General features: G+C 38.1%; 1 protein-coding gene across 6 annotated transcripts in view; it reads right to left on the reverse strand.

The window, feature by feature from the left end:
- LOC134529158 (eukaryotic translation initiation factor 4E transporter-like) overlaps positions 1 to 20,669 on the reverse strand; it is a 262,122-nt gene extending 241,453 nt beyond the window's left edge. For 3 of the 6 annotated variants that reach the window (XM_063362957.1, XM_063362952.1, XM_063362947.1), the window contains exons 1-2: positions 20,387 to 20,669; positions 13,087 to 13,381 (exon numbers count right to left, since the gene is read on the reverse strand). In XM_063362957.1, the coding sequence (XP_063219027.1) occupies positions 13,087 to 13,198 (112 nt within the window). In that variant the 5' untranslated portion in view covers positions 13,199 to 13,381; positions 20,387 to 20,669. The remainder of the gene's footprint in view (positions 1 to 13,086; positions 13,382 to 20,386) is intronic. The other 3 variants (XM_063362958.1, XM_063362956.1, XM_063362954.1) reach the window with 1 other exon arrangement.
- Positions 20,670 to 21,561: the final 892 nt, after the last annotated feature.

The following is a 21,561-nucleotide window of genomic DNA, read 5'->3' on the forward strand; positions in this document are numbered from 1 at the left end:
TAACTTTAAATTTAAGACAACTGTACACTAAAAACAAAAAATGACAGAATAATGCACTATACCTCATCATCTCAGATAATACACATCTGATTGTATATAATCAAGAAATGAATGAAAGTCTACAAGTACAGTTGTTTTTAATTCTTATAAATTATGGATGTATTTGGCATGTGTTATCTGTAATCTGTTACTATACAAGTTAGGAAAGTAAATTTCTCCAATTAGATTGGTTGATTTACAACTTTCTTAAGGTTTTGTCTGGTTTCATGGAGCATTGTGGATTACTTTTTTTTTTGTTGTCACCGGCAGAGCTATCTTTGTACAAGCTTCGTAATCTAATTTCCATCACATGAAATTTTAATACAATGCGTATCTGTCATCTTCAAATCTCCAGCTTTAGTATAAACCTTCGAGGTGTGATGAAAGTTCCCCACTACGCACCAGGAAAACACGCAAGAACTGTCTCAAGCTACTGCGACGTGCCACTCCGCCACATTCCCAACTGCTAGTAGAGAAATGAATTTGGATGAAGCAAGAGCATTGTTTGCGTTGTTGATACAGCGAAACAAATGCAGTAAAAACAAAAGGTATTGGATTTATCCGCTGTTTGATCATTTGTTAAACAATGACATAATGACATAATTTCTAACCAACACTTTTTAAATTTTTTAACTCTCTGTGTATTCCCTTGCAGGCATGTCCCAAATTGCAATTCCCTCCTACACTTATAAAATAAACCTTTCAGTTGGAAACTTTATTCCACCATCACTCGAAGAAATAGCTATATGGCAGTAAGTGGCTTGATTAAAAACGTACCAGCGTGTGCACGATTCCTGGCCACTGCTGGCATAAATAAGCCACTCAGTGTGAATAGTTCTGTTTGGTTTCGTGATACCAAAGCACTGGGTGCGCTCACAGTGATCCAGTGTGAAGGGAAACTCATTGTCATGTTTTATAACTGCATCCTTTCTTTATAGCCCCTCCAGAAAAGTCTTCCTGGAGCCACCCTTGGCCCGAATCAAACCCAAAATCACTTAGGTGGGAGGTGAGGGAAGAGAGAGACAACAAATAATAAAAAGATGTGAGCAAAAAAGTGCAGTAGAAGGTAATCTTGTGTAACATGGCATGGATTGTACAATGCAATTGAGGGCTATGTAACCAACACTTGAATAAATGAGTGAGAACCAAAACATAGGAGACAATAATTATTTAAAGTTCACTATGCTAACATTTTTTTAAGTTCCATAAAGTGAAAAATTTTTAGTCGGCATTCGATGGTTCGACACATTCTACAATCCGAAACCAATCGAGCCACTCGCATTCTGAATTTTTTTGGGTTTATTCCAACTATTGACCTTGGCCGTCAGGTCACATAACTGCGCTACCGACATTTTTAGTTTACTCAGAGTTAATAGTTACTATCAGTCTGGGTGTTTGTGATGCCCCTTTCACCTTTATCTAGCAAGAAGGCAATGGCAAACTACTGCAAAATTATCCTGCCTTGACAAGCATAAGGACAATACGGCTGTCATCACTGTGACGTTGCCTGTCCTCACGACACACAGTAATGGGCTTACATGACTCATCATACTCATCATCATCATCATCATCATCATCATCAAGTAACAATCAGGGATGCATGTTTCATATGTGCATAAATGTGACAATTTCAAGCACTTAAGAAGTCAAAACCAATTATGTAATACTATGACAAGCTTTTCAACTGCTCATAGCCAGAACTGCTTCGTTTGCAACTTACAGTTTAAAGTTCCATAGCAGCAAACTGTGCAAGAGTGAAGAGATCATCTTACCCCCTCCTAATGTAGTAAGGGGTAAAGCTTCGAAAAGGGTCACAACACACTTCTCAGCCTAGTTGTACTGCTATGTTGTTTTATCACACACAAAGGCTCCTTACTGCAGGTGTCCGCACCACCTTGGCCGAAGTTTTAAAAGTCCTAATGATCCAACATTCACCCCACCTAACATGTACAAACTTTAAAACAATGTTCTATTTACAATTCATAGCTTAGTGATTAGGTGTGATTAGGCAGTGGGCAAACCTTGACTATCGGTTGCTTCAGCAGACCCATAGTCATGTAAACTGTCACAACTCGCATACACCCATCTTTACCACCTCTACGACACGTCCAAGCCACCACTGCAGAGGTTGGAGTCTGTCATCCTTCAGAATGACCATGATACCTGGTTCATAGTTTGTGGTTCCATAGAAAACGTCATAGGGAAAGAGGCTAGTCATTGAAATTGGAGCTCATTGGTGATATTGGCCTGGAGTTAATCACTACATCAATCTGTACCAGCGCTGTGTTTAACTATTCACAAGATAGTAGCTGGTAACCAACTACACATGCAAGATAAGTCTTCACCAAATTCACTCCTGCTTCCCAAATACCTCCTAAGTGTGGTACACCAGGGAGATTTAAGTTTCATACGATGTCCATTGAAGTAATAGCTTCCTGAATGTTCTTGGGTATACAGCCGAGTATATTATTTCAGGCAGCTCTGAGCACCAACGAAGTTTGTTCCACAATCACTGTACATATGGGAAGATCTTCCCAGACGAGTAACAAACTACTTATAGGTTGCAATAAATGCTTCTGTGTTAAGGTATTATGCCAGTTCCAGGTGAAGTGCTTGGGTCCCAAGGCAGACAAACAGACAAGAGATATGCATTATGAACCTTTGATCACTGGGTTCTAGCCAAGACATTTAAAAAGGGGCAAGCATAGTCCACACCGGTGTTAGCAAACTGCTTCACCAGATTGATGTGTACTGCAGGAAGGTCACTTATTGGCTGGACTACAGGGATTGGTCAAGCACAAAAAAAATTATAGCACTGACTTAAACAGTGCCGAATGGCTTGCTTGTCTGTTAGTACTCAGTACTTTTGCTGGAGAATAGTCTGCAGAGCTTTCAGACACAATGTTGGTTTGATGCGTGAAAAAGCAGAATTATTAGTTCAGTCAGATGATGCTTAGTGGGTAAGAGGATCGGATACTTCTGGTCGAAATTGATACTGCATTACGCAACTATCCACCCACCCTGAGAACTCCCATTTGGTTAGTGATGGAGATAATCTTCGAAGCTGCTGGGAGGGACGTTCCTGTCGCTGAAGCATGCTGAACTCTTGGCTAAATGCTTCCTTCTGCACTTTGGCAATCCAAAGTACCAGTGCTTCAGTCGTCTCAGCAGCCAAAATCAGTAACACAGTTTTCTTAAGCCGATCAACAATATGTCCAAATTGTAGCAAGTACGCTGTCATATGAAGCAGCTTCTTTAGATCACTGTACTTGACAAGTAGTGCCTCAGTGAGTGCTAAAGCCCACATCTCTAACTCTGCAGACTCAACTTCACAACCTTTCAGCTTTGGCAGGAGACTGGAAGGTCATTGTTCGGGAGGGTCTACCAATCAGGTAGATCCAGTCCACCAGAATATGTGTAGCTAAACTTACAGGATACAACACATGGGAGGTGGAATCAGCCAGATTGTCTTCTGTGCGAATATGATGCCACCTGTGTGATATTATTTTCCTGCACTTCTGTGACCCCATTGGCAACTGAAGTCTTCGACCGATGCTTTGAGGAAGTGATCCAAGTGAATGCTACTGTGGAGTCTGACCATGCAACAACATGAGCAGCAGGAAAGGTGCAGCTTATGAGAACAAATAAAAGTGTTTTTGAGCACAGTACTGCACAATTCCAATCTAGGCACTGATATCCTCTTCAATGGTGCAACTTTGGATCTGACCAGTACTAAACGCACAGTGACCTCACCTACAATGTTAATTACATGACAGTACACCACAGAAGTATAGCAACTTTCACTGGCATCACAGAAAACGTCAAATACTTAATTCAAGGCATTGGCCACAGTTATTCGACAAAGTATGCAGATACCGGTCAACGCACTAACTTCTTCACTGAAACTTTTCCATTTTACAACAAAGTCAGCTGGTGCAGTATCCCCATCCAGACTCAATTCCTACAGTTGCTGAATGAAACATTTGCAAGGAAGGTGACTGTAGACAGCATCCCCACTAATTCAAAGACTCAGGCCGATTCTGAGAGGATGGATCATTTAAAAGAACCTGAGTTGGTTGGCACAACTTTGTAAGTAAATGCATCAGTCTGTGGTTGCCACTCAGGACCAAGTACGGACACAAATGAAGTAATAGTACGATCATACGAAAGCACTGTGAGGGATTGTACCTCCTCAGGTGAAGACAGTGACATCAAACTAGCATCATTGCTCATGAATTTCCTAGCTCGAACTTCCCTAGCTTCAACAAATGGATGAGGTCATGTTGCGGTGATTCAGGAGCCTTTGGACAAGAAGCTCCAGTGACTAGATCATCAAATTACATGCCTAGTTTAAGGATTTTTGTGGCATGAGGAAACAACATTTCTTCATCGACCATAAGTTGACAATGGCACAAAGAGCAAGAAATGGTGCTGCAGAGACTACATACATAATAGTCTTGAGACAATAGTCTTTAATGGGTTGATTCATAGATCTCCAACAAACTATCCACTGATAATCCTGGTGGTCTGGCCTTACTCCAATCTGCCTATACATTTGCATAATACAATCAAAACCACAACAAGATGGCCTGCAGATTATTTTGGAGTTTGGACCACATTAACACATAATTAATAATGGTGCACAACCAGTCTTAGTGGAGGCATTTAAAACAACCCGCAACTTAGAGGTAGAATTATCAAGTTTGAACACACAGTGATGTGATATGTAATAAGATGATGATCAGTTCGTATATGGTTCTCAAAGCACCACCATATGACCACTGGTCAAATAATCCTCCATAAATCGTACATACATTGCTGGGGTTGGGGTTTGCACTGTATATTCTGCCCCATACTCTTTAGACAGAAGTAATGCCTCTAGGGGTGATACAGCAGCATGAAGAGACAGAAATACGTAACTGGAGCTGATGTCCTGCTTGCAACCTTTCCCAACATGATCCACCCAAACACCAAGTTCATGGCAATGGGAGAACCAACCTCTCTTAAAGTCTTTGGCCCAACAATGCACAGGAATACACATCAACAATAAGCATTACATCTATAGGTCCTGGGGTAGCGAATGTAGGGTCAGCAAGGTGTAGATTGTCAATGACACCACATTAGACAATGATTTAGTAATCAGAAAAAATGTACCAAAGTGGAGTTGCTGTGTACTATTGTTCACTGGTTTAACAATGCATGACATAACATGCTGAGCAACATTGACAGGATCATGTGAAAGGCCATGTACAGGCATGATTACCATGATGTATTGTAGGCATAGTTTCTTTGCACATTGTTCTGTGATGAAGCTGGCCTGACTCGCTGACTCTAGCAGTGCCCAAACATTTCTGAATGATCTAGTAGAGTCCTGAACCTCTACCATTGTGGTGGATGACAACACTGTTGCTGAAGTGTTGCTGTTTATCACAAACTGCCAAGGTCAGTTGATTATCAGTAGTCACCTGACCATCACCAAATTCTTCAGGCACAATAGGACATGGCTGTACATGGTTTATACTCTCTACTTGACTCTCACTAAGATAGTCTCAAAAAGTGTACTTTTAGATTGGTGAAATGGTCTCACACCGTCTCACCACTGAATACAGTTCCTTCAGATTGCCTGCAAGGAACTTAGGACATTTGGAGAGGGCGTGAAGTTCACCACACAACCGGCATGCACTGAGCTCTGGCACTATGTTAACGATATAGTTCTTGTTATGACTGACACTCCTGCCACCCCTGGTATAGTTAGAAGACTTTAAAATAGCCCCCGTATTTGGTGTTAGTCTCCAATGACCAACAATAGCATTCTAGGAACTAAACGAACTCATCCCATGTTTGCCATACTGCTTTTGATTAGTTCCCACCAATACCATTGCTCTACAGCTACTTTCAAGGCCCTTAATGCTAGCACATATACATTGAGCGTGGATAGGATCGTACAGAGAGCATCAGCATTGTCAACTGGAACTGCAGGCATCTCTAGTAATGCATCTAAGTGTATAGATACAATAATTTGTTAATTATTAGTATTATTATACCTTTTGGTCAGCAGGGACCAGGCCACTCCTAAGTTCTTGTCAGTAATGAGAAATTACTATACCGCTGACAGAGCTTCCTGTGAAAGAGCTGACTAAGTATGTCAGACACTCAACAGATAAAGTCTTGTGGTTTATCACCAGAGCTGTAAAAAGGTTATAGAATTTCTACCAGACCTTTGGATCTCCAATAAATTTAGATAGCTTTGTCACTGGAAAGACTAGCTTCTGAGTCCCTTATGCCTAATGCATGAGGAGAACCAGTAGTAAAATGACTTCCAAAGTAAGGTTAACTTCTATCTTAACCAGTTCCACAGTTGCCTTTACATAATAATACATTTCTTCAGTATTAACCAGATGCTGGGAATGTATCTCGTTATTGAATGCAATGACACTTTTACACGCCAATTCATAACCGAAGTGGTCCAATTCATAGGCCTGCTATTCCAGCAGAAGATTGTGACATGCAGCCACAAATAACTCATGTGGTGAGGGATCCTTTCACATTTTAGAGCTAGTGTCTGTGCCTGCTTAATTCTTTGCTCTGCCTTCTCCAGACGCATAACCAACACATTGCATTCTACCATCAACAGAATGAGAAAAAAAAAAAAGACTAGTGCCATGTTTGTTTACACTTGCTAAAAGAAGAAACAGAATGGATCATTACTCAGTGGCAGACTAGGAGATGAAGCGGGATGGAATGAACTGTGACATAAACAAGGTGCCAAGATGGCTGTCTTGTGATGATGTGCAATGTACAACAAAAGGTCACTGAGTCAACCACAAAAAAGACACAATGCTTATCTTTCAATGAAATGAAGTAACCAACTACCGCTACATTGCAAGCTCTTGACAATTTCTTTCTCTGTACGATTATTTCGCACGTCGCAATATCACAACAGCACACAAAATGCTGAATACAGATCCGGCTCTGAGAACCAATGTTTCATTTGCAACTTACTGTTTAAAGTTTCACAGCATCAAAATGTGCATGAGCGAAGAGGTAATCTTAACCACACGTCCTAACGACATAAGGGGTAAAGCTTCGTTAAGAAGCACCGACACACTTCTCAGCCTAGTCGTACTGCCATGTTTTATCACTCACACAACAGGTCCACATTGCAGGTGACCACATGACTTTGGCAGGAGTTACAAAAGTCTTAATGATCCAATACGGTCATCCAAGCACCTACCAGGTTTATAGACACAGACTTCACACTACACTGCATTATCAGAAGCACAGCCAGTCACTACACTCTCGGCAGTCATACAATGATGAATCAAACCAGAAATAATTATAGTTCTGTCAGAACTACATAATCACAAGTTCTTTGATCAAGAACTATATTCAAGATTCATACCACAGGAGACCTCTGTATTTGTAAAGCATGTCTAGATCCAAGTTCACAAAGCCATTATAGTACTGAAAAACTCATGGTCCCAGCAAGAAGGGTGGAAGACAACCACTCATTAGAAAGGGGCAAACCTACAAATAGCAAAGCAGAGTTATCTGTAATTGCATTAATTGTACATTGTAATGTGGACTATGTAACCAGCATGTGAATAAATAACAGCTAACCAAAATCTGGCTCAGACAGTTTTGCAGCCCATTAGACTAAACATCAAGCCTCCACAGAACTAAAAAATGTTTTCAGATGTATTTTGTTTAGTTTTTATAACCTTTACCAAATAAATTGCATAAGGGTGGCATGGCTAATAGCTTCATTCTACTAGAGGTGAGAGGTATATGGAGTTTCTTTTAAAAACACTCTTTGTTAAATAGATAAAACAAGTGTGGTGAAAGACTATATAGTGGCCTTACTAATATCTTAATACTGTCAAAATTTACTGTGTGTTGTATAGTACACTAAATACATAGCCTAAATAATACAGATTGAACATAATGTGCCAACATGAAATATTTTGGCCAACAAACTCTGCAGCTTCAAAAGTGCACACATGTGCATGCGTATTTGCACAAAAAAATGTGCATATAATTACTTGCATACACATGTATATACATTAGTATACAAAAATATACATCCATACACAAATCACCACATATCAAAACATGATCACATACACACATACACAAAATTCACAGTTGGTAATGATGATGTTTGATCTACACAATATTTATAGCCAATATGTATATAATGTTGGTTATCTAGTAAATCTCTAATACATAAAAATTTGTAAAACCTTACAAAAAAACAGTAAGCAAGCATGATGATTACCATGTTAAAAATTAAGTGTAAACATTAGCTTTCCCCACTAAATTCATACTTCAAATTACATCATATTCATGCTAAATCCTGTGAATTAAAACACTGTCAGTTTCATAATGAATATGATAAATACCTACATAAATCCTAAACACACACTTCCATTCCATGGCGAAATTTTTAAGTTATGTAATTAGTTTGTAATAAGTGTCAATTAATCTATGTCTATTCAAATGAAATAAGGCAACTTATATATTACAGTAATCATTTTCAACTTAATTTTATAATTATTACACAACACTGGCATTAGTATTACAAAAAATTTAACTGAAACCATCAGCAAATGAAGCAATGCTAAACTCAGGAATGTATCTAAATTCCTGTTATGTTGAGGGTTAATGGGGGAGAGAGACTGAGTAGAGAACATTATGCATAGCAACCCATGTACGGAAAAAATATAGTTCCCCGCAACAAGCCAAACACTATAACACATGGGTACATCCTGAATGAGCTGGGTCAATGGGTGGAGAACGCACGTCACTTGACAATAATCACCTAATGTCACACAGTTGAAACCAGTCCTGCACACCATTCACTGCTTGTTTTGAGCTGTCAGTCCTTTGGCAGTGCCTTGCTGATGAACACTGTTGACTACACATTTGAAAAGTATACTGTTATCATGCTATTGTATGAAATGAAGTGTAATGGGAGGTCTGCACATCAGCTGTATCAGGAACGTTTTCCACACCGTTGGACACCATTGCACACCATCCTTTCCAGAGTTGATTTGCAGCTCCAGGAAACTAGTACATTCACTTTCCGAAGGGCCCACTATGATGCACTAAGGTGCCACTGCAACCCTGGTTTTGAAGAGACTGTACTCCATACAGTTGAAGCTCATGTGTCGACAAGTCCAGAACCATCACGCATGTCCTCACTGTAAATCACAACAGTGTATTATGTATGCTACATGAGCAGCAGGTACACTCGTACCACGTACCACCACCAAATGGGACTAGCAGTAGATTTGGAGCCAAGACTCCAGTTTTGTATGTGGTTCCTGTAGTTATTTGGAGCAGCCCTATTTTCTACGGCACATTCTCGCCACGGATGAAGCCAAATTCACCAGGGAAGGTGTGTTCAATTCGCACAACGGCCATGAGCAGACGGAGGAAAAAATACATGCTACGCAACCTATGGCTTTCAGGAGCGATACACCATCAATGGGGCAGGGTTTCTGGACAGTGGTTGTGATTGGGCCATAACTATTATCAACTAACCTAACAGGTGCCACATAAGTGATTTTCCTGCAGGACTTTATCTCAAGCTCTAAAAAGATGTGCCACTGAATATTCAGCATGCTATGTAGTTTCAACACAATGCGGCGCCACTGCACTATGCACGTGCTGTACGTGGTCATTTTGATTAAGAGTTCTGGCAACGGATTGGCAGTGGTGGCCCAACTGATTGGCTTCCATATCTGCCATATTTGATGCTGCTGGTTTATTTCCTTTGGGGCCACATGAAGAGTCTGGTTTACGAGATCCTGGTGGAGTCCCAGAAGGATATGCTTGCATGGCTAAGTGGACACAGTCTCACTGTAACATCAATGTACATACTCTGCTCCACTCAGTGATGCAACAGACACGGGATGTGTCTATGCAATGTGGTATTTAGCTTTTAGCAAGGAAATCATGTGTTTCAGGACACAAGTTACTGAACAAAATGTTCTATACACTGTCCCCCTTACAATCCCTTCATGTTGTGTGATAGGAATTTAGATACTGCCTTTTTTTTTTATAAATTTTACATATAAAAGAGCCTGGGAAGTAAATAAAAATAAGTACTATGTTTACTACATAGCAAGCACAAAATTAAAAACCATCAATCTTATTCCTACACTACTTTCAAGATCTGCACACTAAAAATTTGACTTTGGTAGGCTGTTCCTTAATAATTTTATAAATTTCGAGGTCTTTGTACAGTACACAATGGATTTATTTTTACTGAAATTTTTTGGGTACAGATCAGGTCACACCTGATATATGGTATCTTCAAAATTGCAGGTTGCTAAAGTTTTTCAAAATTTCTATTTTAGTGAAACAAAAAAATATAAAAAATGCTAGCAGTAACAACCTATGTTCTACTGCAGTTTATGTCTTCAACTGCTAATTGAACCAGAGCTTGAAAAGTTCTTTGAAAGAAAGTACAGTTAAACCTTGTTTATCCGGACTAACTGGGACCAAATGCAATCCGGACTAACTGGGACCAAATGCAATCCGGACGGTCGAAAATCTGGACAATCCAGGGAACATGGGAAATAAGCAAAACAAAATCCTTAAATAGGCAGACTTACCATTTACTACAATTTAAAAAAACATGTTTTGCAACCAAACTACATACTATACATGCCCTATATTGTTTACAAGTCATTAAAAAATATAAAAATTACTTTTCACATCATTTCTTAGCAAAGAATTCATCAAATTTCTTGTTTCAAACATGAGTGACGTTTGAATGAAGCATGGTCAGGTGCATTATCGTGTGCTAACCATCTTTGTTTGAATAGATGTAGAGTAAAATTGTCATTTATATGTGAACATAAATAAAATGTCTACACATATGATCTGGATTATCCGGGGATCCGGATCAACAAGGGGCAGATAAATGAGGTTTTTCTGTAACCAATTCCAGTTCAAGTTCCTTCTGCATTAATAGGAACTTGATCCAGTTCAAGTTCCTGAAAAGGGTTTCATGAAGTCCCTAAGAATTTCTCATGTATTCTAAAATAATTTCTTCAATTGATCAAATAACACATTTTACACTCCCATTTCATGTTAACTATTATAACGAATAGTCAATGTCATGAACGTACTCACTCTGGAGTTATATGTGAGTACTGAACACTGTAGAGAAAAATCCTTTTCTTCAGCTATGTAACTCATGTAGAATGTGATATTAATGAGTTTTATCTTGAGTCTAAAAAAAAATTATTTCCAGCTCTTAAATGTTAAAAATACAATAAATAATTTTATAATATCTACCGTTTATGGAAATTTTAAAAAGATCTATTTACTTGAGATCCAGCAGTAAGTAACTTAAATATACTAAGGCCTTAATTTCATACCACACAACTAAAATGAACATATCAATATGCTCATGAGACGAGTTTCAGACACAAAAATTATTGAAAAATTTTAACCTTAAAATAACAATACTTAAAATACAATTCTATTTTAAGACTATGAAAGTAATATTAAATAAATATATATAAATAATAAATAAATAAATAAATAAATAAATAAATAAATAAATAAAGATGTGAGAAGAGGAAAAGACATGAGGAAGAGACTTCAGAAATTGGGCGAGTAGGGGGAGAGACTCCTTGCCACCGGACAGAAGCCCAATCGCAAGTGTATCCATCAATCAATCAATCAATCAATCTATCTATCTATCTATCTATACAAAATGCATTATCACATAGATCTTAGTCAAAACCATCTCACAACAAGTTGAACTAAAGTTTCCTCATAAGTTGTCTAATGGAAATAAATATTTCACTAGTGACATCTTGGAATTTATATATTAATATATATCCAAGTCAAATCCTGAAAATTTAATACTTATTATTTCTGTTGTTACCATGGAGTGGCATAGGGCGAGGTGGTGCAGTGAAAAAACACTGGACTCGCAACCCAGAGGATCTGGGTTCGAATCCCAGTCCGGCCATCATGATTTTGGGTGTCCATAGTTTCCCGATTACTCTTGAAAAATTCTGGGATGGTACCTTACTAGAGGTCATGACAAATTCCTTTCAAAAAATCCTTAGTGTGTCACCATTATTCTACTGCCTCTAATGACCTTGCTATTGACAATACCTATGCCAAGCAAAAAAAAAAAAAAAAGAATAGACTAACAAAAATGTGAAGGGTTTGCTATTATTTTGAGAACTTTTTAATAAGGCCTACTTACTGACATAAAAACAAAGCCCCAGTTGTGCTGAAATGTATGTGTGGCTTTAAAAATTGAAATCTGAGTTACCTGCAGCTATATAATTACAAAAATTACAAGGTAGGTACAATAATGTAGCACCTTTCCTCATAGACAAATATAGAATATATACTAAAGCCAGCCACTGTGGCCAAATTTGAATTGGGTTTGTTATCACATTACCATCCATATGCATGTCAAATAAACAGCATAGTGCTGAAACAATATGAAACAGACTATAAATCAAAAATTATAAAACTACAGCAATTTAAATTACTGCCAAACTAAGTGTAGTAAATTGCTATCTTTCCTAAATCACCTAAACAACTTTATTCTCCATGATTCGTTACAGAATATAAAAATTTACTTTAAATGTATTATTTGTTGGCTTTTTACAATAAACAAATACAGAAACGCAAAAAACAGTCCCAGTTCCCACATCAAATGATCGAAGTTCTGAACTTAGTTCATCTGGTGGGTAAAAAATGAGTTCTACACTAGTCCTAAACAAAATGGAACAAAATAAATGAGTGTGTTCATATGAACAAGTTCTTTCCAAGCTCTGCATCATAATGTAATACTAACTCTTAAGTTAGAAAAATGGAGGTACGTACACAAGTTGCACTACTCTCTACAAGCTGAACACATCAACTTACTAAGCCCAATAATACAGTAATAATACACATCTCTACCATCTACTAACACACATCTCTACCATCTACACGAAACACACTAGGTACTGCAAGACCATGCCAATCAATATCAGCTATGTATAGCAAAATGTCACATACCCTGAGACTTGCTCCCACCACTGGTGCTGACTTCTCCCGTGTTCCGCCGCTCCATCTTCAGAGCAGGCCCAAACTCACTTTGCTTGTTCCCAGAGTTCGGTGTACCCTGCATTTCGTGTTTCTTCACTTATTTTACACAAAAACACACACTGCACCCTGTTGTGCAAGAAACTGCTCCCATTCTTCTAAAAAAATGTTAACAGCTTTCCTCCAGAAACCAACATTCCACAGTTGGCAGGCAACCGCGTGTGGTTTACTGCGAAGAATCATAAAGAAACCATGACGCACCTACTTTCTGCAACAAAATTACAGAAACCATTTAATTTTCTCATTTGCTACCTACAGGTGAATCAGCTTTTTTCTTTGAAATTTCAACATTACACATGGAAAAAGTAATTATGCTTTTCTTTTATAAAACTCGGTTAAGAATCTGAGTTACATATAGCTATGAAGCAATAAAGAATATTATTTTGTTAAGTGGTTCTGTGATGAACACGAGGAGAATTTCTCACAACAGCTGCACAAAACAGCACAAAATAGCTGCAATGAGGAATATTTTTTGGAGAGCTCTTTGTTTCATACTAAGTCACTGTGTCTGAAACACGAACAAACAGCCTTAGAAAGAACATGTGCATGTTAAATTATGATTCAAGTTCAAAGAACCATTTCTTGAATGGGTACAATAGTTACAATCAGAACTTACAACTTTGAGTAGTTCAAGCAGTTCAAGGAAGGAAATGACAACCTAAACTAAGAATGTTAGGAAATGTGTGGTCATTCTGGCATCCATAAGCTTAAAGCAAAATTGTGATTTTTGTGACATATCCACACATGCTACAAGAAAACTTTAGCAAACATATACAAACACTGAATTTTAAATGATCCACAGTAACTATCTACGACATCATTTGTCATGAAAGTTTAGCCATTTGTAGTCCTAGAAAACCAAAATTACTTTCACTGGAAATGGCAAAGTACATTTAATACTGGCTATGGTTTCAAAAGTAAACAAGAATGTAAAACAGATACTAATAGTTTCTTCACAAGAATAATCTGTAAAAATATATTCATTCCCCTAAATATATCAATACTTAAAAAATTAAACAATACATTTAATTGCAGGCAAAGAAAGAACACTTTTAACTTTAGAGCCAGGTGGACCCAGAGCAGTTTTAGAAAAAAAAAATTATGTTGTTGGTAAATGAAGACTGTTATTTATATGATTGCGGAAGATTGGGACCAGGTTATAAGAGAAACTTTGATACAGTCACGGAAAATGTTATAGCCTGGTGTGTGTGACTTGCCAGAAAACAAGATTGACGAAGAAAAAAACAAGTGTGGAAGAATTTTTATAGACTTTTTAAAAAATACTGATGGTTGTTCTGATGTTGATGAAGAAGGCATTGACAATTGGTTGCAAATTGACAATGACGGAGGTTATAAAACGATCACAGTGGATGAAATTATTGCATCATGCAGTGTTACAGAAAATGAAAATGAAGAGGATTCAGACAGTGTTGATGAACCAGCTGTGGTTATGACCCACGCAGAAGCAGTAGCAAACATAGCTAAATTGAAGGTTTATTCCGAGAGTCAAGCTGAAACATCGCCAAACGAGCTTCTAATGCAAAAGCAGATACGAGATTGCGCTGCTCGTAAGCAATACACAAACCTGAGGCATCAAAAAGCTCACTGCTGTTTTTACTACCAACTAGTTTGTACCTATATTGTGTACAGTGTAAATAAAGATTATGTGTTTTTGGGTGAAAGTGTGCCAATAATAATTAATTCCATTAAAAATATTTTTGATAAGTATATACGAGGGTTATTTTTTTTTCAACCTCCGATCGGCTGTAATAAAAAAACGGGAATGAATTGGGAAATTATTTTAATGTCAAAAGAAACGTACATCTTTACTCTATTTTTCCACATAATCACCGTGCAGATTGAGGCATTTGTCGTACCGATGCACCAGCTTTCCAATACCCTCTGCATAAAATGATGCCTCCTGCCTATTCAGCCACGTTTTAACAGTGCCCTGCAGTGTGATTACAGTTTCATTTCTCCATGGCATGCCCATTAATCGATACCCTAATCGCTCGTACACGAATCGACACGTCTCATAGTGTTCACCCCCTTCCACCAACCATGTGGAGCGGCCAACTCACACCTCAGTTGAAGCTTGGTTATGGGAATGTCAACGTGGCTGCAACGATAAACTGTACGGTGAAATGCGAGCTGCATGGAGTCATCCGTTTCTTACAGGCAGAAGGGCACACTGCAGCAGAAATCCATCGCAGAATGAGTGTTGTGTACGGTGAAAACTTGATGAGCGATGGCATTGTGCGAGAGTGGTGTCGGAAATTCCGCGAAGGCCGTATTGATGTTCATGATGAAGGTGGCCAAGGAAGGAAGTCGGTAGCAACAGATGAAACAGTTCAGAGAGTTGATGCAGTTGTTCGTGAGAGACGTCGATTCACGATTTCAGAACTGTCTGAACAATTTCCGCTCATTTCAAGGTCAGCCCTATACACCATTGTTACAGACAATCTCGGATACAGGAAAATCTGTGCCCGATGGGTACCCAAGATGTTGACTGACATCAACAAGGAGTGGCGAATGGCATCAGCCTTGTCGTTTTTGCTGCGTTACGCAGACGATGGTGAACACTTTTTGACTCAAATTGTGACAGGTGATGAAACATGGATTCATTTCGATAATGAAGAAACAAAACTTCAATCACAACAGTGGATGCACACCTATTCTCCAAACAAGACGAAAAAGAAGTTCAAACGGACATTCAGCACCAAGAAACAAATGGCTAGTGTTCTGGGATCACTCAGGTGTGCTACTGGTTGATTTCATGGAGCCAGGGACAACAATCAATGCTGCTGCATACTGCGCGACACTACGACGGCTAAGACAGTCGATACGCAACACGCGGAGAGGAATGCTGACATCTGGTGTTGTCTTGCTTCATGACAACGCCCGACCGCATAGTGCCGCCGTAACACAACAACTCCTTGCAAGATTTCGATGGGAAGTGTTTGATCACCCTCCTTACAGTCCGGATTTGGCACCGAGTGACTATCATCTTTTCCCCACGTTGAAAAAGTGGCTTGGAGGACGAAGCTTCAAGACCAATGACGAACTGCAGAGCACTGTTAAAACGTGGCTGAATAGGCAGGAGGCATCATTTTATGCAGAGGGTATTGGAAAGCTGGTGCATCGGTACGACAAATGCCTCAATCTGCACGGTGATTATGTGGAAAAATAGAGTGAAGATGTACGTTTTTTTTTGACATTAAAATAATTTCCCAATTCATTCCCTTTTTTTATTACAGCCAATCGGAGGTTGAAAAAAAAATAACCCTCGTACTTACATGTTACTTTTTATTGTTTTACCCTCATTCTCTGAATAACTCAGAAATCGTTAACTTGGATCATCCCTGGCTCCAGTTTATTCGGTTTAACAAAGTTCTACTGTACTTCATTCGCAAAAATTCCCAAGCAATGCTCAAAGCCCAGGGGGCCTAAACAACACACCACAGAAGCATCTCGATTTTTGGCGTGTACGGAAGTTTATAAATAAAGGAAACACGCCTGGAAAGAGGGTTTCATCTTCAAAGATGTCAACAAAAATTTAGACGGCTGAGACTCAGGCGAGGCCAGACTGTGGAGGGTTGGCCTCTAGCATGCAATGCCACCGACGGTGCACTCATTCATGAAGAAAAATCAAATTTTTATTTAGGCTTTTAAGTGGTTACGTAGTTCGCATTCATTCTTTACAACTTTTTTCACTTCTTGCTTGATTCTAACAATTTTAAGTGCATTTTCTGGGCATTCTTGTGTTTTTTTACTTTTTCAGCCTTTAAATGAACAATTTCCTTATCATCACAGTACTATCCAATACCAAATTTATTAAAATGTCCACAGAGTTCCATTATGTACTCTTTCTTTTAAGGCAAGATTTAGAATTCAAATCTGCAATTGGGCTTCGTCCCAGTGGCAAGGGTCATACCCTATCCCCCTACTTTACACTCCCATTCCCTTAAGCTTTCTACGTAGATCCCTCGCACCTCTCACTTCCAATTACCTTCCCCTCAAATCCATTCCATTCTCACTCTGTCTTCACTAGGAACAAGTACTTCCTTCTATCTGTTTACCTCCACTCATGGTTTCTCCTCCCTCTGTGCAACCTCTCTCCCAGCTTCCCCAACTCCCTCCCCAATGATCATCTTGGAACAGCCTTACCAGCCTCTCTATTCCTCTCCTATCCTCTACCAGTCTGCCCTATTCCCCTTCCCTTCTCCACAACATACCTATGACCCATCTTGCTGCTCTGCGCTGCATTTGTAGAATCAAAAAATATAATTTTTGTTCAATTTTCAGAAGGTAAAAATTTATTCTTCAGTACTACTGAACTTTATTTCCCTGGTCATCAATATTTTGTTTTCTATACATTCAAATACATATTGGCCTACTTAAACTTTAGATAATGCATAAGCCTAAACTCTATATATATAAATATTTTAAAGACAAACAAACTATTTCACACATATCAGCCATATAACTGATCTTCACCTTCCAATCAGCTAGAGGTCTATTTTTGTTAGTGAGGCAAAATTATTATGAGGAGCTCAAACTACAGTTTAATTCACCAAACTGTATCTCAAGAGCATGCAAGCAACAGTTCTTAATCCAGGGCAGTATGCCACAAAATTGCAAGACACTGCCAATGGTGCATTCTTCCAGAGGTTTGAAATAAGCAAAACTGGGTCAATACCAGTTTTTTCATCTCTGGCGATTGATTCACCTGCCTCCATTGCTCAAAGGCACCTCATCAAGTAAACGCCACCCCCTCTAGTGCTCGAAAGCATTGGGTTCATGGGTGCGATGGCCAAACAAATTAGTTATGCAAGGCATCTAACCCTGGAAGGGGAGATACATGTTCGCAGAATGTCGGAACATCTCGGCTCCACATGGTAGGTATTTAAAATGGTGCATGTCAGACAGAATCTCAATGAGGTACATATATTAATAGTTCATAACTATCATCGCAGCTCCTTCTCTAGTCATATTCCGCATGTAAAATGTAGTACACTGTGCCAATTTGTTGTACACTGATATAACAATAACACTATTTATAATGTCATGTAAAATTACTAAATAAACCTGTCTCTTGCATTAATAAATCTTTTTACATTATGATATTGTAACATGATAAGAGCATATAATGCAGTATTGCTTCAAAGTGCAAAGCTATTAACTAATGCACAGTTTTTACATTATGTAGTAAGCAACTGGAAATATTGCAATACCCTTTCACAGCATAATGAGGGATATTTATTGTTGTATGTTTAGAATTTTTTTAACAGAAATGCAGCACTTATCAGGTATTACAAAAAATGTTATTGTTCCGTATCTCGTATCCAAGTTTATTCCTTGTTCCTGAAAGCTTGATCCTGTGGTAGATGATGCTTGCTGTTTTAATTAAGCACACTGAAAAAGTTAATTATCTTATGTCGCAGCTTTTCCGTGAATTATTTAATTTCAAGAACACTTTTTTTGAACACTAAAGACATTCCTCTATTTACCCTAAAAATAAAGTTCCTAAATTCAAACTTTTTTTTTAAATACCAGTTTACAGGTTACATCACAATACCTGTGCATTGATACTGCCGCTGTTATTTATTTTTTTCCCCATGCAGGTCTCTGTGTTTGTTTACGAGAACTTTAGTCAATATAGGTATTACATTAATAATCAAAGTAGTTAATATTATGAGTGATTTGCAATTATAATGAAATATTAATGTTTCTACTAAAGACGTTCTCTATTTACCCTGTAAACAGTGTTTCCTAATTCCAACTGGTTTCTGAGAAATTACCATTTATAGTTCACATTTGATAGCCTGCGCAGTGAAGCAGCCGCCGCCATTTTGTGTTTTAATTGCGTTGCCGATCCTGTGTTTTTTTATACATAAGAACACGTATATTTTTGATTTGGATATTGAAACGCAATGTAATGTAAATAATAACTTAAAAAAAAAAAAAATTACTTGAGTACTACTGTGTATCCAAACGCAAGGGTTAACCCTTGAAAGGGATTTTTTTTAGCAGTACGGAGAAACGAAGCTCCGACTTGATTCGTGCAATAGCACGTAACCTAACTTGTAAAAGGAATTATTACGTTTGATACAAGCAATGACAATTCCTTTTAAACGTCAGGTTACATGCTATCGCATGTAACAAATTGGCGCTTCGCGCCTCCATACTGCTAAAAAAACATCCCTGTCAAGAGTTGACACATGGGTTTGGATGCACAATATGGACTCACGTAATTTTTTTAAAGTTATTATTTAAGTAACATTGTGTTACAATACCCAAATCAAAAATATACATGTTATTATGCATGAAAAACCACAGGATGGCATCGCAATTAAAACACAATATCATGGCAGCCACTTCAATGCATATGCTATCAAAAGTGAACTACAAACAGTAATTTCTCAGAAACCAGAACAAATTAAGAAATGCTGTTCACAGGGTAAATAGATGAATGTCTTAAGTGTTCGAAAAAGGTATTTCTCTAATTTAATTTTACTACAGGAAAAGCCTTGGTGCAAGAAAAATACCTTGCTAAATCCTGGACATAAGAACTTCACACAAGACAATGAGTTATGGCTGTAAGTTTAATACAAATAAAAAATTTTCACAAGACCTAACAAAACTTGTTTGTAATGTGGTATTCTGGTTTTTGATAGGCCAGGATCTTTATGCATACCTACTAAATTAAAAAGCAAATATCATGTACAACAAGATCAATCATACAGGATCATTCCATCAGGATCAAGGGATAAACTTGGATACAAGATATGGAACAATTATCCTCTAAACAGACGCCACAACAATACGTTGAGCAGTTTATAAATTGTGTGCGCGCTTTTGAACTCTTCATACTGTTAGGCAGCCCAAGTATGTAAGCACCATAAGCACTACTCTTTTCCCTTGCAACCACCATCTGAGTGGTTTCTGTATGATACATTCATCAAATTTATCTACATGTCATATTTCTGCAAGTAGTTACCTACAAAAGGTAAGTTCTTCAACAAACATAAACATTTTCAAGTTTTTTTAATTAACCTATTGAGTTTGCATTCTTAATGTATGGGTTATACACATTTTAATAAAAATAATATTTAAAATTAAGCACCACACAACTTTGTAAAAGGAGTAAGTAACCCAAAATACACAGTAGAACTGAACTATCACAATTTGGGAGGTAAAAACCAAAAGTTACCTTTATTATTAAAGAAAATGACAGCTGCGATCCTTATATGCAATTCTTAGTGTTGTTTACATTTGTATTGACATTCGGATTTCAAACAAAAATCACTTCACTACCGTAGTGTGTGTTTGCACTTAAAACACTAATAAAAAAGGCTGAAAATTAACCTTTCAGACCCACAATCAAAAATCGTGCAACATATTGCAAACAACTTTAATTAAGTAAACAGAAAATAAATATGTAAAATATACGGTCCGACCATACACAGACTGCCATAGACAAAACACATATTAGCTAGACATCTGCCCCATATCCATTTCAAGAAAAAAATTTCATTTAAAAAAAATTTGTTTGCATTGAAAAATATTCGAAATATCGTATAAATTACGTTTTATAAAAATTTCGATCGTAAAAATAACATTTATTTACAATGGTTTTTTAATGTCTGCCGAAATATACCACAATCCTCGCCTCGTTTTTCACTGTAGTATGTTTTCGTGCCTGCGTTTAATTATTGCAATGTTTTCAAAACTGCTCCTTTATAGGACTCGGTGGTTACTTCCTACCTCATTCTCTGCCTGTTTGCCCATTACTTTATCATTATTCAGTGCAGTCTGCTCGAGTTACTCAGCTACTGGACTTTCTGTATTTGTTTGAACATTTCCTCAATACAACTCCTGGCTTCCACCGAGTATCTTAATCTATCTAATCACTGCCCTATCACAGTGTTCATACATTGTATCTGTCCCCTTGACTGTTTTATCATGCCATTTCTTTACTTTCACCTTTTTAACACATTAACAATGCTCTGTCTGCCTCCCTGTAAAAATTGTGAGTCCATAAGGAAATTAGTGGGTCCCAGGGTTCTGTCTGGCCATGTGAACGGAGGCAGAAGCGTGCCGAATGAAGGACTCCCTAAGTTGTCCAGGCTATCCAGGACGCCATATTAAATGAAAAGAAGAATATTCCGATAACGTTGACGTCGTCTGGCCGACGACCACCCCAGAGCCCGACCTGCACCCGCCAGTATACGCTCCCGCTAACGGAACACACCCCTGGCCATGGCCCACCCGAGTCAGGCGAGCCGAACAGCAATTAAACACAAAGCCGCGGAAACCTGAGTAGACAAGAGAAGAACCGTACCCATTCCTCCTGAAACATTAAATTAGGATTTTAGCGACAATAAA

The sequence above is a fragment of the Bacillus rossius genome, chromosome 2 (assembly GCF_032445375.1).
Source record: "Bacillus rossius redtenbacheri isolate Brsri chromosome 2, Brsri_v3, whole genome shotgun sequence".
Lineage (NCBI taxonomy): Eukaryota > Metazoa > Arthropoda > Insecta > Phasmatodea > Bacillidae > Bacillus > Bacillus rossius.